Raw genomic sequence first — 19,062 nt, 5'->3', positions numbered from 1 at the left:
ACGGGATATAAGACACCAAATAAGGGGATTCCTCATGTTCATGTTCATGTCATGTGACCTTGACAAGCTAGTCATATGAGCTAACCTCCCCATGCTAACTAAATAATTAATGCATTCACTTGCAATTGCTAATTAACTTTCTCATTTTCAATTATTCATTATAAAAAAATGCTATATATATACATTTTCATCATAACTTAATATAAGACTATTTTTGCTGCACTCTTATTACTAGATCATATTGATGTATACCTTTAACAACTCTTTAGGTTTTAACTTTTAAAAATACCTACAAGCTGCGATTTTGTTTTTATACAAAGTATTATGTCGTAACTTAAAAACTCTGAAAAGTCAAATGAGACAATTTTTAAGAAACAATGAAAGGAGTATTTCCTCCATTTCTTATTAGTTGACACACTTTGACTTTAACGTTTTTCACACAAATTACTAGTACACTTTTGATTAGTATTAACCATTACATCAAGATGTAGTTGGTGTATCCACGCACATAAACAACTGGCTAGAGTGCTAGAATGCTAGATATCCGCGTCTAATAATGGGCCGGCATTCTATCACCAAAACTATAGTTTTTACATAATCTATACTTGCATTATTAGGGATGTGGGTTGTAATAATTTGAGCATGAATTTCTGTAGAGAGAGACAAAGAAACTTTGATGTCCAAATTCTTGAGATCACAATTTAGACAAACAACTTTTTGCCTTTCTTTATTTCAATAGGATCCCAACCACCTATATTTATTTTAGTGAGGAAAATTGATATAGTATTTGATACAATGTATCAAAACAACACTAATATTAGTCTAGCTAGTTACTTGTATTTCTTTTATTTCTTCTATTAGTGGGAAAGGGAAGGTGGTAGCTGACTTTGAACTATTTTTTTCCATAAGATTTTTAGTCTAATGATTGTTGAAATTAGAAAATAATTTAACCTAATGATTGAAGGATAAATAATTAAAAATTTAAAATCTTCAATTCTTTTCCTATGACATACATTTTTAATAATAAGTTTTTTATTATTGTATCTATTTCATAATCTTTCTATGTCGAATTGTCTACTCACATTTAAGATTATAGCATAGTAATAAATTTTACAAAGATTATAATAATAGAGTATCAATTTATCAAGATTTGTAAATTAAAATTAATATTACGAAGTTTTTTTTTTTTTTTTTTTTTTTTTTACGGGAAATTAATATGTATTTTGAAATAATGGAAAGAATACATTGTTCATATACGGAGTATAAAATTTATATACGATTAGTAAGTAGTAAAATTATAAATGGGGCTATTGTAAGAGATTGACGGAGTAGTACGTTTTTGGTCAGCTCCAACTCAAGACTCCAACGGTTGAAAAAGGTGGGGTCCGCAAGAGGAAGCTCCTCACCCTACGTCCATAACTACGGAGTAGTGGAGAACTACATAGTACTGCCCTACATATCCATAAATCTTAAATAAAAAGTGTTATAATGAAGAAATTAAATCATTGCTAATTAATGTAAACAATTAGTGGGCTACTATACATTGATTAGAAATTGCTTCCAAATCCAAATAAAGCCTTTAGCTCCCTATGAAAATTGACCTTTTTTGATGACTCCTTGAAAAAAGAATTTGTTTATAGAGATACTTGTACATTCTTAATTTGTTTTATTTGTCTTAGAAAGTTGGTCAATTATTTTCAAATTGTGCATATTTATTAAGGTGCTTTGTATATATATTAATTAAGTACACTAAGTTTAAGGTAAGATGGATTTTTAATATGAATTGTCAATCGATGACGTACTGTATGTTTGTATTGAAAAATTATTCCTCTAAAATATAAATTGTCAATCGATGACGTACTGTATGTTTGCTTGGTTAAATTTGCGATACCTTAAATGGTAGTGAAGAGATCGGGCCGTATAGTTGTTTCTTTATACTTGATTGTATAATATAGACAACAATATCAATTCTGTTTGGAATTAGGGTATAGCCGCCCCATGCATCTTGCAAACTAGTGTCATGGCTACCGACCTAGAAAGATATTGTAGCCAAGGTTTAAGGGAAAGTAGTGGATCACAAGTACGTTTAAACGATCGAATCGTATACATGGGAAAGAATACCATGCATGCACTCATTTCCCTTAGACATGGAAACGTGCATTACGTATTAATCTACATTTCCATACTCTACGATGAATTATTAAATACGTACATACGTAGTAATTAGCAAATTGCATTATGTTATTGAAATTTGTAATGAAAATCTATCACGTGTTAATTAACCAGATCCCACTTTTATTTGTTTCATTGATTAATAATATTCCTTAAAATATACTCGGGTGTGCTTGAATTTGAACAAATTAAATCACTTGATAATTGCAACTTAGTGGTCATTTAGTGACATATAGATATACGTACATGAAGTACTAGAAAATTGGCAACAAACTCTAGAATTTATGATCGATAGACTAATAGTTAGCTTAAAGGTAAATAATTCCCTATAGAAACAATGTCTTACTAGTGAATTATAATATATGATATTGGCAAAACACTTATCAACGATTTTATGTGGTACGGTACGGAGATATAAAATTGAGTTTTCAGATGAAGAGAACACGTCTATCCTAAATGCCAGGGAAAGAAAGCATGGGTCAGTTGTATTGTTGTAATCACTAACAATCACTAATCGATCTACAACATGAAGGATACATAGCTTTCTAGACAATTATATTGCATATTCCAAAAAGATTATACCTTAGCTTTCTAGGACCACTTTGTAGTTTCTAGCAAACTAAAATGGTCCATCAAAATTACTGCTACAACCATAAATCATCGCCTAATATTAGCTTCAATTCAATTACCCCTTTTTTTGTTACTTGTAATTAAATATTATTAAACTTATACAACATGAAGCAATATCTTTTGTTTGATATATATGTATGGCTCCTAGCTAGTTTTTTACCCCGTTTTAGATCCTCACTATATTGCCCTCTTATGACATGGGAAAATAGATCAGTTATTGTTTCATCCTTCACCTGAAGATCAACAATTCTAAGGAAATAATAATTGTCTTTTCTTTTCCCAAGCGAAATGGACCATGCATTATATTGCATGTACATTTTGGGACAAATATGTTTAGAGAATACTTATCTTTACGACAATAAGCCCGTAACTAATAAATGTTATTGTATCCATGACGTCTAAATTAACTAGTGGTATCTATTTTATTCCATTTTAAGATATACGTACCCGAAAATTCAAAATTGTTACTTTTGCTAAGATAATAATCACACTTAATTAAGAATTGAGGAGAATACTAACAAAAATTCTAAAGCCATTGCAATATCAAAGTTCTTTTTGGCTAGTAGAGTAGTACATGTAAGTGATGTAATAGAGAATTTTGTAAGATATCTTCTGAATTTACAGTTTTACACCTTAGAAACCTTACACTAAATAAATACGAAGTACTCTATGATAAACTGTGGTAAAGTCTATATTTAGTTAGAAATACGTAGTAATAATAATGTACCAAAAAAATCTTTCACACAATAAAACCAACACGTGTCAACATGGGTCAGAAGCCACGTGGGATTTTCCTCGGATACTTTTATTCCAATCAGGCTAAAATAATGCAAGTAACAAAGAAATGCAGGAAATCATTATACAAGTAGACAATGTAGATCTCTCACACATTATTAAAAGGTTTGATTGTACAAAACAAGAACATTTTCGCAGAAACTCCCAAGATATACGTTGCAGAAACAAACAGACAAATTGCTTAATAAAATTTCTCATCATCCCCATACACTCGTGCTCACTTGGATAGCGTTAAACAACGTGTTTACTTGCCCAAATTTGTGTTAGTGCTTAGCCATTATCACACTAAATAATCTTCCCTTACTTTGAGATTAATGTTAGGATTACTTTATTGGTGTCTTATAACAACGTACCCCTTCGTCGTTTTACTTCTATTATAAACTTTAACCTTTTTTTTTCCAAATTATCTGTACACTACATATTATAGAAGACTATTCAATAGCTTTATGAAAAATGTAGCCATTGTGTTGTTAAACTTTTAATGATAAATCTTGTTCACTTATTTGTTTGACTATAAAAATGCTTAAGCAAAATGAAATGGAAAAAATTGCTCTTGTTTAAAATAATTGGTTGTTTAACAAAGTTTGGAGTTTTATGGTATTTAACAACCCCTTAATATTATTCGCGGATTAGAACTAAAATTCCCTCCATCTCTAAATATTTGCTTAATTCCAATCCATGCACTTAGGGCCTGTTCACATTTACTTAATTTCAATTCAGTTCAGTATAGTTTAGCTCCAATCACTTCAGTTGAGTTCAGCTCCTAATTTCCTTCTCTCATAAAATATTCATTTCAGCTCAATTTAGTTCAGCTCCAATCAGTTCAGTTCAGCTAATTAGTTTTGTAAATGTGAACAGGCTCTTATTACCGTGTCAAAGATGCATGTCTAATCATTAGTAATACTTATATTTAATATTAACTTTACACCTTAATGTAATACAGTAAAAAGTTATAATGCTAAAAGTACAAGTCAAAACAAAAATCACAATGTTTATTAATCTGAAATATTATAAATCACCAAAGAAAAATATATAATCAATACTAATGAGAAATTAAAGAAATAATACAAGTAATACAAATTTTTATATATGGTCGGGTTTTACTCAGGGGTTACTTATTTAAGGGTTACTTGGTCGAGTCGAGTTACTTATTTAGGGGTTACTCGGTCAGTCAAGGGTTAATCCGTCAGAGGTTACTCGGTTAAAGATTATGTAGCCATGTGTTACTCGGTCAAGGGTTACTTCGTTAGGGGTTACTCGTTAAGTGTTTGGTGTGTGTCAGCTAGCCACATGTAGCCACACAGAAAACGCGATAACTGATCGAGTAACCCCAAAATAATAACTTCTGAATAAGTAACCCACTAACCCCTGAATAAGTAACCTGACCAGTCCAGTCATATGGGATGACTAGCCATATAAAAAAAGCATTGTACAAATAATAGTATTATGTTTGTGTTTTATATCGAAAATTTTAGTCAAAATTAATTAATTATAAAAAGTCAAATATAGAAACAACTCAATTAAGATGGAGAGAGTAAATACACGTATAATACAGGTTTGTTGACGGTGGTTAATAAAGCCCAACCTACATGGGCATGGGCTGGTAAGTGGTGTCACGTAGGCTATGAGTTGAGAATTCGGGGTCGCAGTCCGGTCCGGTGGAGCCTGTGCAAACTGCAAAGCATGAATGATGGCTCACTAAGACCCTGTTCTTTTGAGCTTCTGGGCAGAGCATAGCAGATTTCAGCAAAGCAGAGCAGAGCAAAGCAGAGCCGAGCAGAGTAGATTTCATTATTATTATTATTGTTATTACTAATATTATTATTATTATTACTATTATTATTATTACTATTATTATTATTAATATTATTATTACTATTACTATTATTAATTATTATTATTATTACTACTACTACTACTACTACTACTACTACTATTATAATCATTAAATTTTATTATTAAATATTAATTATTATTATTATTAAATATTAATTTTTAATATTATTATTATTATTAAATTTTAATTATTATTATTATTAAATATTAATTATATATTATTATTATTAAATATTAATTATTATTATTAAATATTATTTATTTATTTATTATTATTAAATATTAATTATAATTATCATTAAGTATTAATTATTTATTATTATTATTAAATATACATTATTATTATAATAATTCAATATTAAGTATTAATTTTAAGCAGAGTAGAGCAGAGCAGGGCAGGGCAAAGCAGAGCAGAGCAGATTGAAGCAGAGCAGAGCAGATTTCAGCAGAGCAGAGCAAAGCAGAGCAGATTTCAGCAGAGCAGAGCAAAGCAAAGCATCTCTAAAGAGCGGGGCCTAATTTTTGTTTCTTTTTGTATTTTTTCTCTATTCTGTAAGATTGTGCTTTAACAGTTTATACAAGTGGGATCCATGCCTACCTAGTTCCTTTTTTATAAAGGATTTTTTATATTCCACCAACTTTCAATCTTTCATACCGGTCTAATCTTTCATGAATTAACTCGACTTGATTAACGAATTTGACACTTTTAGAATCGAACAAGGACAAGGGGATTCAAAGTTTCCTACTCTAAATAAATCTTATGATACCTAAGGTAAAGAAGTCAATTTTATTACCATGAGCCCAACATTTTGTTGGTTTTTTTTAATACTTTTGAATTCTCTTTAATTAAAAGTACCATAAGACATTAAGACCATGCATGCTGCAATATTTTGATTTGTAAATAAATTTTCCTTTTACTTTATCTGTTTCAATACATTTGTAATAAGTGAATTTTTATGGTTGAAGTATGTAAAATTTGATTGTATTGTTTTAATGTATAATTTGAACATGTCAAAATTTTGGCATTCATCTATATATTATTATGCTCTTTAATATATTAAAGGTCAACGACATGCTTTGAAAAATGTGTAAAGCCAAATATTACAACTATTTTAAGCAAGCAAGTCTTTTTTATTTTTATATATATATTTTTTTTATTAGAGTGTGTGTGCGTCAAATACTCCATACTTCATAGGATTTTGCATTTCAAAGTTTTCGAGGGATACCCAGTCAATTCCCCAGATAAACAAATTGGGGTATCATTGTCTTTTCAAGTAGCAGTGGAGGGGTATATGCGTCTTTTCATGTACTAGTTGAGGGATACATATGTAATTTCATCACCAAATAGTAAAAGCAAAAAGCAAACAGTAATTGGACCCCTCACCAAAAATACTGAATAAATGACCATGTACTTTTTGAATATATTTATAAAAATGCCATCGGATTAACAAAAATTCGTTTATCTAGCAGATTAACTTATATTTTCCCAAATTTTTCTTCCTTTCTTTACGTTTACTCAAATACATACATTTGAGTGGGTTTATTCATGTTATTTGTGTGTGAGCTATCATACATGTATTAATATTACCCGATCTGACACCTTATTTTAGAGCTTTAGAATGGTTAACCTTGTTTTGTATTTTAATGTTTGGGTAAACAATTCACAAGTTGAGGATTTAATAAGTTTCAACTAACCCTAAGCGCTCATTTAATCTAAATTCTTAGCTGGAACTTAGAGTAATTCTATTTTATTCTTAGCTGCGCTAGAGCTTAGAGGTGTAGACTAATATTATCATATTTAGTTTTTGTCTTTTATAGGCTTGAAATCTAAAATGTTTTTACAAACAAAGCATTCTATATCAATGCACTATTTAATAACCTCTTTGTTTCTAAATATTTGAAGAAAAAAAATTTGATTGATATTTTTGTTATTGCACAAGTATGACTATAAATTATTCATGCAATTTTGTATTAGCAAGAACATAGTTTTCTTCTATTTTTTTTGTTACTTGTAACAATTCTACAATATACTTTATTGGATTCGTCTTAATGTATACTTTATTAATTAATTTTTAATATATATTTTTAATAAATACATAATTAAAATTATTAAGGATTTAAGTTATGCATTAACAAACGTAAAAATCAGATCGAAATGTAGCAATTTTAAAAATGGAGAAAGTATAATTATATTTGAAAAATTTGCTTTGTAGTAATTTCAACAACATATTTTACCTCATACACTATAATCTAATACTGTATTTATATATTAATATGAAAATACGATTAAAATAGTTATATAAATAAAGCAAAAACCAATCTGATATTTAAACTATAAAAATAGGGGTTTATCATAATCACAAAATTAAAAGAAAAAATTTAAGTCAATTTTTATAATGATAGATTGATGTACTCGTACAACAATGAACTATCTAAAAAGCCCACCAATTTCGTTCTTCAAAACATCAATGCACTTCAAGACTTTATAGTTTATACGGCCAAATCCACATCCAGTCAAAATACTCCAAAACTAGCAAAAACAACAAAAACACATCGTTTTAACACGCCCATCAGACCATACGACACCGTTTTACCATTCACAGAATCCAATGCTTTTACTGTAGAAATATACGTTGACTCGTATAATTATACATATTCATACCACCCTTTTCTTCATCTTCTCTCTCTCTTCACATCAAAACATCCTTTATTTCCAGTTTCAGCTTACTTTCTCTCTCCTCTCCATTTTCTCTCTCCTCCAAAACACTAAAAAGCTCAAATCTTTCACTTCAATGGCGGATTTTACAACAACCCATTTGCTGAAACAATGAAGATCACCCCTAACACCGACCTCTCCGCTTTACTCTCCTCGAAAAACCCACCTCAACCGCAAAAAACCCCAGATCTTCCCAAAAAAACCACCCGTAAAACTCCCCGGAAAACCGCCCGGAATACCCCTCGTTTGTCCAAAAAGTCCGGCCCTCCTACCCCTCTTCTCCGGTGGAAGTTTCACGAGGAGAGAGAAAATGGCGGTGTTAATGGCGGTGTAAAGAATAGTAATAACAACAATAATAATGGTGATGATGATGATGGCGACGCCGGAAATGTCGCCGCCGAAGAGAAATCGCCGGAATGTCGCCGGAAATCGAGGAGAGAGAAAGTGGGTCCCCCAGTTTCAGCAAGGAAGCTTGCTGCTACTCTATGGAGGATGCAATTGGTAGTTCCTGAAAATGGCGGCGAAGGCGGCGGAGGAGACGGCGGCGAGCAAGTGAAGAAGCGGCGAGAGAAGAAAGAGAGTGAAGATCGATTAGGGTTTAAGGTGTGTTTTAACTCGTTGTTTGAGACTCAAGATCTGAACTTGAAGGTTTGCTCATTTTTTGTTTTTCTTTCTAAAAAAAATTTCCCAATAAAATTTCTATTTTTGGGGTTTTTTAAAAAATTGAAATTAATCAATGTATTGATGATTTAATTGCTTAGCTTAGCTAAAATGAACTTTTAATTGGTGGATAATGTTACAATTTTTATTTTCTGGTATGAATTTTACCAATCATTTTTGGGTAATTAATGTTGTACTTAGGTATTGGACCAGTGCATTAATTTGCTAGTTTCATTAAATTGTATGGTTTTGAAGTGTATGGAATGTGTTTAAGATTGGAATTAAGTTGATTGAAGCTAGTTTAAGGGTTATTTGATTCAAATTTAGGATGTCCTGTTGATAACTTTATGAATTATTATGATTTCATACTGGGTTGGCCTACCAGTGTTTTGTGTGATTGCAATGCTTTTTGGAGTTGAGTAGGTGCTTAATAATGCAGATTTTATCCCTTTGCGTATCGAGTTCGGTCTTAGTTGTCATGGTTGATGGAAAACGTCGTGGTTTCTCACATGTAATGTTATCCCGAGTATTATGGATCGTTGTATGTCTCGATTGAGACCTTGTGTATTGTGTTGATCACTTGATGTTGACGTTGTAATAGATGTTAACGGGAATGAATGAATGATAGATTAATTGGATGTTGTTGAACCATTGTGAAGGTTTACTTGGGTGTTGTTTCTGAAAATTGATAGTAAGCATGTACCTGTAGCTTGATATCTTCCGTTCTGTTTTGCAGCCTGCAAATGGGCATGGAGGTGATCGGTTATCATACCATCATGCTAGCAGAGAATGTGGTTCTGAGGCGAAAGAACCGCTTAGGAGCCCGTGTTCTGTTAATGGTCCAACCAATGGATATCATTGCGAGGTATATATTTTTAGTTTGATCAATAAAATGAATCAATCTTTGTTTTGTTAATCTATAGTGTTAAGTGTTAAGATCTTACTTTGCATATTCTTCCATTCTTGAAAGAATCTTGATGTTAGTGAAAGGTTTTTTGGTATGGTGTATGCACAAAAAATTAATTGACAATGTTACGCTGATACGATGCTTGGAAAATTGATTGGCATCCTTTTTTTGATGCACTTTAGAGTAATATGCTTCTTTGCATGATCTAATGTGGACTACATTTCTATGTTTCCTGTCTTAGCGGCAATCTCCATTTCGCTTTACTAATTACGCAATGGAGGGGGCAACAAAGTGGGACCCAGTTTACTCAAAGGAAGCAGATGAACATCCTGATGATTTGGAGTCACTTGATCAAAAAGTAAATGCTGCCTCAATGATCTCTACTCTAGAGAAGGAACTTGAACAGGCTAGGGGTCGCATAGAAGAGCTGGAAGCAGAAAGACGATCCTCGAAGAAGAAACTTGAACACTTCTTGAAGAAGCTTAGTGAGGAAAGGGCAACTTGGCGGAGCAGAGAACATGAGAAAGTTCGTGCAATAATTGATGATGTTAAAGCTGACTTAAGCAGAGAAAGGAAGAATCGCCAAAGACTTGAGATTGTCAACTCTAAGTTGGTCAATGAGATGGCAGAGGTTAAATTATCAGCAAAGAGATATATGCAGGACTACGAGAAAGAGAGGAAAGCTCGAGAGTTAATCGAGGAGGTATGTGATGAGCTGGCAAAAGAAATTGGGGAGGACAAGGCTGAAGTTGACTCACTCAAGAAGGAGTGCATGAAGATCCGGGATGAAGTTGAAGAAGAGAGGAAAATGCTGCAGATGGCAGAGGTCTGGCGGGAAGAACGTGTACAGATGAAGCTTGTTGATGCAAAAGTAGCTCTTGATCAGAAATATTCGCAGATGAACTATCTTGTATCAGAGCTCGACAAGTTTCTCAGGTCTAAGGGTGTGAACCTTGATATGAACGAGATGAGGGAAGCTGAGCTGTTTACACGGGCTGCTGCATCTATTGACATTCAAGACCTTAAAGAGTTTACATATGAGCCATCAAACCCAGATGATATATTCGCTGTTGTTGAAGAACTGGTGATGGCGGAAAGCAATGTGAGAGAGATAGAACCTTGTGCTGAATACAGCCCAGCAAGCCATTCTTCCAAAGTTCATGCCGTGAGCCCTGAAACCAACAACCATAGCAAAGAGAGTTTTCAGAGACTTTCGAATGTATATGCCAATCAGAGCGCTGACATGGATGATGATGGGAGTGGATGGGAAACTGTCAGCCATGCGGAAGATCAAGGCTCTAGTTATTCACCTGATGGAAGTATGATGTCGATTAATAGAATGTACCGGGATAGTAATGCCTCAGGTAGCTGCACTGAATGGGAAGAACAGGGCGGTGATGAGACCCCCATTACTGAGATCAGCGAAGTCTGCTCAGTTCCCTCAAAGCAGCTTAAAAAGGTGAAATCAATCACAAGGCTTTGGCGATCAGGACCCAATAGTGGTGATAATTACAAAATAATTTCTGTGGATGGTGTGAACGGAAGGCTTTCAAATGGACGGGTTTCAAACGGAGCTACCATGTCACCTGATCATGGATCCAATAAGAGTGGGATTAGCCCATCAGCTATGGTTGGTTGGAACTCACCTGATATTAATCGGGGGATGAAAGGTTGCATTGAATGGCCTCGTGGAGCACATAAAAGCAGTTTGAAGCACAAGCTCCTGGAGGCAAGGATGGAGTCTCAGAAGGTCCAATTACGCCATGTTTTAAAGCAGAAAATCTGATCTCATTGGAAGCAAAAGGGACTACCTTTCCCGTTCATCTCCCCACAGCCCGTGTAAACTTCTGATCTCTAGAGGCGCCATTAGATGAGGTTGACTTCAGAAAAACCATAGGTAATAATACTTGATGAGCAGTCTCATGGATTTTGGGGAGGTGTTTCCGCCAAGCTCTGGAGTGAAATGCTCCAGCTAGGAATTTTGTTTAATCGTTCTTGCAACACACTTAAAGATGGGAATAATGACGGCTTCTGTTCGGGTAAGACCTACTGTGTTACTAAATATTCTTTGTAATTGGTGACACTGATGTCGCTTAATTTAAGGAGCAACATTGTCATTATCAGAGTGTGCTAGCAGAGCAGATTTCTCTTTGTATTTGTACCAGTAGGATATCTATATTTGTAATTCTTGAAAAAACAGTTTGAGGAAAGTATATTCTCAGTAAAAAAAATCGCCTTTTTCCTCAATGGAAGTGTTCGATCTTAAGCCATGTAAATCTGCTAGAGTGCTAATTACAAAATGATTTAGAGCACTTTAGTGTTTAATAGGAGTAATATGGTGCTTACCGATATAAATTCAGGTTATGCAGGATAAAACTTAGAGCCAAAAATAATTCAATGGTTCTTAGTGAGTTCAAAACTACACCAGTTTTCTATTCTTTTACTCTTCACAAATTTTGTTTACGAGAAATCAGGTATGGCTTCTCTCAGAATCGCAAATTTGTATTGTAATCCACCACATATCTATGAAAATTAGATAATACACCCGGGTGCACCATGCTCATGGTGCATCCGGGTAAACAAAAAAAGGCGGAAAGAACATATAGTGTTTGATAAAGAACATACCTATATTTGACAAAGAACATACCTTTAATATGTTCTTTGAATGTGATCAGTGTGTTCTTTGAGTAAAATTATATGTGCTTTACATTAAAACTTATGTTATTTAACATATGTTGATAAACATATATATTTTTTTGGGTTTATTAATACAAATTATGTTCTTTGAATTTGGTGTCATGGTTTGTATGTTTCTTTAAGCTCATAGTGACGCCCAGACTCTATTTTTATTATCATATGTTATATTTAAATTACTTTTATTATCGTATGTTCTTTGAGTTTGATTAGTGTGTTATTTAGGTATTCACTATATGTACTTTACAATATAAATTATGTTCTTTTAACATATGTTATTTTGAAATTTGATATTGAAATCCTAAATTATTTTTAATTGAAAATAACATTAAAGTAAAAAAACTAAATTATCATGGGATGTTGAATTTTTTTTGGAGAGATAAAAAACTATTTTTTGGGGGAATGATATCTTTGGTAAGGATTTTTTAAGAGGTGATCAACATTGGCATGACTCGCATCTCGACCCGATCCGACCCGAAATAGGGTGAGTTTGGGCAAACCTAAAAATGCATTTTTAGTTAAAACTTGGACCGGGCTCAAAAAAAGCCCGAAACCGCTACTTTTCTACGGGTTTGGGCACGAGAAATTATGATATGGCCCGGCCCTACTCGAGTTTTTATCACCTCTAAATTTCTTCCGTTAATAATGTGTAATTTTTCAGAAAAATTTATTAAGTTTTTATCTCGTTCTTTTTATTATATCTTTATGTTCTTTGGTAATGCATGTTTTTGTCAAATACAAATATGTTCTTTGTCAAATACATGTATGTTCTTTATGAAACACTAGATGTTCTTTCCGCCTTTTATTTATTTATCCGGGGTGTAGGATGAGCATTGTACACCCGTGTGTATAAACCACGGATTACATATCTATCTTAATTACCTTGTAAAATATGAAGCTAATATATTTTCTAAAATACAACTAATGATTATAAAAACATCAAAATCCTTTGTAGAAAATAAATAATTATAAACATAATATAAAAATTATAAAATATCAATAAAAGTACATAAAATTAATAGCATAACGCAGCTAGCTAAACCCAGCAACACATCAACGGTTGGTTTGTACCATACAAATCCGCCCTAGAATCCCCACTCCCTAGAATGTGATACATCTTAGTGTCTAGAGAGTAGAACACAATATTTTTCCCTTCTATCTTCGAAAGGTAGATCCCGTTTCTCGTCGTAGGATCACTTGGTACTATTGAATAACACGATGTCTTGCTAATAAAGAAACTATGATTTCCTATATCATCAATTACAACCCAACTCTTGTTAGTGCCGTCGAATCTAAACACTGAAACCCGACAATTTTCAATCCGGTCGACGTATACTATGTAGAGTTCTCCTTCACAATCAACTAGATGACACGACTCGAAAGCATCATCCACAATGTTCGGCATATCATAAACTTGCCAACTTGGTTCGTCGTTTACTATTTCAAACACACCGAGATTTCCCAAGCAATCTGGGAAGTAGAATGCTCCCCCGAGATAGATAGGAGCACATTCAGTAGGCCGAAATTCTAAATCTGGATCGTCCTCCATAATGTCAATATCAATTTCTTCCCATCTCTCATCCCCTGATTGGCGATAGCATAGTCTCAAAAAGTCAGGGTACTTCAACAATGCAACTGTCAAACAATCGGAGCTTGTTGGATTCGATGAGAATGCAATGCTTCTGGTGGCACCTACCCAATTTTTATCGAAGAGTGGTGGAAAAACTCCTGTGAAGAGGTTGTAGAATTTCAAATGGCATTTAGCAACTAAGCAAAGTAACCACTCATTTTTAGAGAATATCAAGGTAAAACGATCTTGAGAGAATGGAACTAGGGTGCTGGAGCATATAACATCATTTCGACACGGGTCCATCAACTTACACAATCCAACTTCATTCTTAAAGAACAAGAATAAGGGAAACTCATTGTTGGTTCGCCATAGAGGTTCAGGGAGTCTTGTATGAAACATCTTACAACTAGCGCGGACTTTCCAATATTCAAACAAATGCATATAGTTTGGAAGCGATTGTATCACGACAACTAATGACAGCTTATCAAACCAAAAACTAATGTCCTCCTCTTGTGCTTCTTCATTAATGTTGTCATCATCGTGTTCGATATGAATTCGTTGTTGGTTTGGATTTGGAATGTTCTTGACTTGTAACCTTGGTATGACGATCCAAACAGGATTGTCGCCGTATGTATCAGGGCTTACCAAGTTTGGGGAGGGAGAAACAATGGTCCAAGTTTGATCAACTAGGTTGACTGAAACTGGGGCTCCCCAAACCTAGTCTTCCTTCCCTGGCTGACCAAATTCCTCTCCCTTTCCCCTGCTAATGCAACATTTGGATCTCTGCTCATAGCCCTCTCTAAGCTATACAAATGCAACAAATTAAATCCTTTTTTCATGGTAATATCGATAGAATCAAAAATAATGTAATTAAATGTATTAATGGTATTAAATATTCTCTTTCCAAAAGATATTTTCATTTCTTTTTCATTTGGAAAAAAATTTCATTCATCAGTTAAATGTGATTTACAACAATGAATGAATCTCTTGGGCTCAAAAAGCATGGATGGATTGGAGGAAATATGTTGATTATAACACTAAATTCTTTCACCTTTCTGCTAAAATCAAAAGATCTAAAGGGAAAATTCTTTGTCTGAAAGATGATATGGTGAATGGATTCATGATCAAAATAGCTAAAAGACCTTGCCATGACTTATTTTGATAATATTTTCTCCTCTAATATGCAGATTGCTGACCAGGAGCTTCTTGCTAAGTTTCGGTATCCCAAGTCCATAGACCAAGATGCTGCTATTAGTCTAGGTTCCTGCCGTATGCCTAATAAGATTAAAAATAACCCCAACAGCAAGACAGCTTATACATCAGAAGCAAAAAGATTGTTGACAAATGTTTTTTCATAGGTATTTAACTGCCTATGGCTGCTTTTTGGGGGATAGCTAGGGTTTATATATAGTACCTGTTTCGTAGGTGTTTTGAGGGCTTCTTGTTGCTGGTGTTTTAAGGAATGGTTACAGGAATATTTAGTGTGTTTAGGAACTGATTTTCGAGGGTTTGGGGAGTGACGTGATTTGCGAAAAGCGAGAGATATTAAGTTGGCTTGTGAACATCCTTAACAATAGCCGAACTTCAGTCATATGCACCAGTTAATGAGATAAGGAAAGAGATTAGAAAGTTTTCAGTACAATTTAAGTTGAGAGAAGAAAATAGAGAGAATAGGAGTAGCCTTAGCTTGGTCCAAACTCCAAACAATTTAAGTTTTCGTATAATTTGCTCTCGAACTGAAACTAAATAAGGAAACTACTATTAGAATGATTGGAAGAATGGATTCAGATATGCAGATTGCTGACCAGGAGCTTCTTAAATTGGGATACTGTTGGCCCTAGTTTTTCGAACTATATTCAAGAATGCTTCACAAATATCTTAGATTTACACATTCAAAATCTTGTATTTCTTTATTGTAATTTGACAGTGACTTGACCTATATCCTTTATACTGTAAATGAATTGAATTGCACACATGAATATGAAATTGCGCACTTTTTCAAGTCAGTAAAAATAAAAATGATTGGATTGCATACAATTCCATGATTGAATCAATGTATTAAATTCAATACTAGCAAAAATAAAAAACGTACTAGTATAAGAAAGGTTATACCTTTTGTTTTGCATCAGAGTGAATTTTGATACAACGATTCACATGCCGAATAAAGAGATCATCATCCAGAAAATATTTCCCACAAGTTGCGCACTTGTTGGGATTTATCACGATATTTTTTAGATGCGGTCACATACCAACTGTGAAGCATATGGGTGAAATAAGATGTTATTTTTTCTTAGTTTCCATACAAACCTTCATTTATAGCCACTTCATACTAGCTACTATATTAAAACTTTTGTAAGAAAAAATAACCTCTTATGACGTTTATGATAGTGGATTGTTAAATACTGCCATCAAATATTATCAAACCGCCATAATCTGTTTCACGTAATTTGTTAATTGTTAACTTAATTATTTACCTTATACATAAATAATTCAATTTTCGATGTATTTCTTTTTCACAGAACCCTAGCTTATTTTCACAAGTAGAGGGGCTTGTGAGCTCAAGGTAAGAGTGATATCCTTACCCTTTCCCATTTTTGATGTATTTTTTTTTATGGTGAGTTTTAATACAATTTCTCACATGCTTAGTAAATGCATCAGAATCTAGAAATTCGATTTGTTGGGATGACCCTGATCTTACTCCCAGATCCAGACGTAACATTCTTTTTTCCCATTTCACTCTTTTATTTTTTACAAACCATCTTAGTATTATTATCATGAGAGCTCTTTTATATACGTAATAATAATATTTTACTCTTTTTTTCCCAAATATTGTGAGAGCTTGTATTTTATTCCCATTTATGCTTCTGATTTATTCAGTATTATTCCCATTTTAGATCACAATTCACAATCCTAGCTTTATAACGAGTTCAAATACAAAAATTAGAGCAAAAAAAATGTACAACAGGTAAGATCCCAGATCTATGATCAAACTTTATTTTGTAATCTAGAATAAGCGATTAATCAGCCACAAATTGGATGAGAAGAAGGAAAATAATTATACCTTTTTTTTGAAGCAAAATAATAATTGTACCTTAGGATGCGTGAATTTACATTTAAGAACATGCTGATTCTATTTATCCCAATCCAAGAAACTCACTCCACAAGTGTGACAATATTCGTCACCAATCTTCTTATCCTTCCCCTTTCCCATTTTTGATCAGATCTGTTTTTCTTTTGAGATATTAGCTAGGCAAAGTGGCATACACAAGACTCTATTAATATTTAATACTCCGTATTAGACGTGTTAAGCCTGGTACCGAGGTAGAGTTTCGGTCATTTTGGATTTAATTAAGACCTTGGTTCAAGTTAATTTAATTTTGGTTAAAATTTGAGTTACAATATTAGCTCATTTTTAGTAACAATTGGTATCGTACCCGTGCAAAAAATTTCAAAAATTAAATCTCAGAAATTTTAGCCTATTACTTGTTATATTGAAAGCTTTTAGTGTATAATAATTTTAGTTACAATAATGAATAACATGTACCCATCTAATCATCTATCGTAAAGATTTATAACCTTTATAAATGTCTTGGTCATGTTTTACCTATTTATATCTAGTCATGGACAATCACATATCTTATACATACTTTTCATGTGCATTTTTGTTTTAATCAATATAATAAAACATACTCTATTGTCCCATAACATAAACATATTTAAAATAAAAAAGGTGTTAGTCGGCCTAAAATGATAGATCAAAAGTTACCCAAAATAAATCAGAGTCATTTGCTTTAAATTATTACTGTACAATATAAGTGAATAAAAGTAACTACATTAAAACTCATTGTCCTATTATTCAACTTTTCATTTTTTTTTTTTTTTTTACTACTTTGAGAGCCACATTCGATGCACACTACTATAATTGTAAAACGGTTGATACAAATAAAGTGTTCATAATATAGTTGACTTATTTATTGATTAATTTTATAATAGAAAGCATACTAAAGAGTACTTTTAAATAATTAATACATCTATAAACCTAGACCTGCCAATTCTAAATGAGAACTAATGACCCAACTCAAAATCGACTCGCAAACATTGACCCAAAACCCAAAATTGACCCGACCTATACTCAACTCGAAAATGAAAATGACCCGACACCCAAACTGACCATGACGATCATACATGCTCTTTATTTATTGATCATACATGCTCTTTAATTAGTAACTAATAGAACCAGTAAATTATACTTAGTTAGGGCCTGTTCATATTTACTGAATTGAGCTGAACTGAACTGAACTGAACTGATTGGAACTGAACTGAACTGAACTGAACTGATTGGAACTGAACTGAACTGAGCTGAAATGAATATTTTATGTGAGAGGGAAATTAAGAGCTGAACTGAACTGAACTGAACTGAACTGATTGGAACTGAACTGAACTGAACTGATTGGAACTGAACTGAAATTAAGTAAATATGAACAGGCCCTTATTTGTTTTAATTTGTCAACAAGTACCCTTTCTTACCCTAGTGCATCGATCACATGTTTCAACCATCATTTTGTATCAAAGACAATAAATAAATTTAAGAACAAACAATGATTGAAAGGTAAAACTCAAATTTGTGAATAGAAGCAGATGTATTTTCGTAATAGGAAGATGATTATAACAAGTTGACAAGTAAAATAACTCAAGGATTTTACCATCTTATCTGTCAAGTTGACAAGGAAAATAACTTTGAAAATAATTATTAGTGTGAAAATTATAAATTCATTATATAAAAATTATTACGGAGTATTTAATAAGCATATGTAGCTTAACCTAGCAACACATTAACGGTTGGTTGGTTCCATACAAATTCTCCTTTGAATCCCCACTCTCTAAAATGTGATACATCTTGGTGTTTAGAGAGTAGAACACGATATTATTCCCTTCTATCTTCGGAAGGTAGATCTTGTTTCTCATCGTAGGATCACTTGATACTATTGAATAACACGATGTCTTGCTAATAAAGAAAATATAATTTCCTATATCATCAATTACAATCCAACTCTTGTTAGAGCCGTCAAATCTAAAGACTTG

General features: G+C 32.9%; 2 protein-coding genes across 2 annotated transcripts; one reads left to right on the top strand and one right to left on the bottom strand.

The window, feature by feature from the left end:
- Positions 1 to 8,132: 8,132 nt before the first annotated feature.
- Positions 8,133 to 12,000, top strand: LOC145605172 (uncharacterized). Its single transcript, XM_081661207.1, has 3 exons — positions 8,133 to 8,752; positions 9,546 to 9,674; positions 9,958 to 12,000. The coding sequence occupies exons 1-3, from the start codon at positions 8,261 to 8,263 to the stop codon at positions 11,500 to 11,502; spliced, it is 2,166 nt and encodes a 721-aa protein (XP_081517333.1). The 5' UTR covers positions 8,133 to 8,260; the 3' UTR covers positions 11,503 to 12,000.
- A 1,446-nt stretch (positions 12,001 to 13,446) lies between these two features.
- On the bottom strand, positions 13,447 to 14,379 carry LOC145604367 (F-box/kelch-repeat protein At1g57790-like). The gene has a single exon (XM_081660279.1). The coding sequence runs from the start codon at positions 14,377 to 14,379 to the stop codon at positions 13,447 to 13,449; it is 933 nt and encodes a 310-aa protein (XP_081516405.1).
- Positions 14,380 to 19,062: the final 4,683 nt, after the last annotated feature.

This window comes from Chenopodium album, chromosome 22 (genome assembly GCF_948465745.1).
Source record: "Chenopodium album chromosome 22, dcCheAlbu1.1, whole genome shotgun sequence".
Lineage (NCBI taxonomy): Eukaryota > Viridiplantae > Streptophyta > Magnoliopsida > Caryophyllales > Amaranthaceae > Chenopodium > Chenopodium album.
Note: the sequence above shows the minus strand (reverse complement) of the source record. Positions and strands in the feature narration are given on the sequence as shown.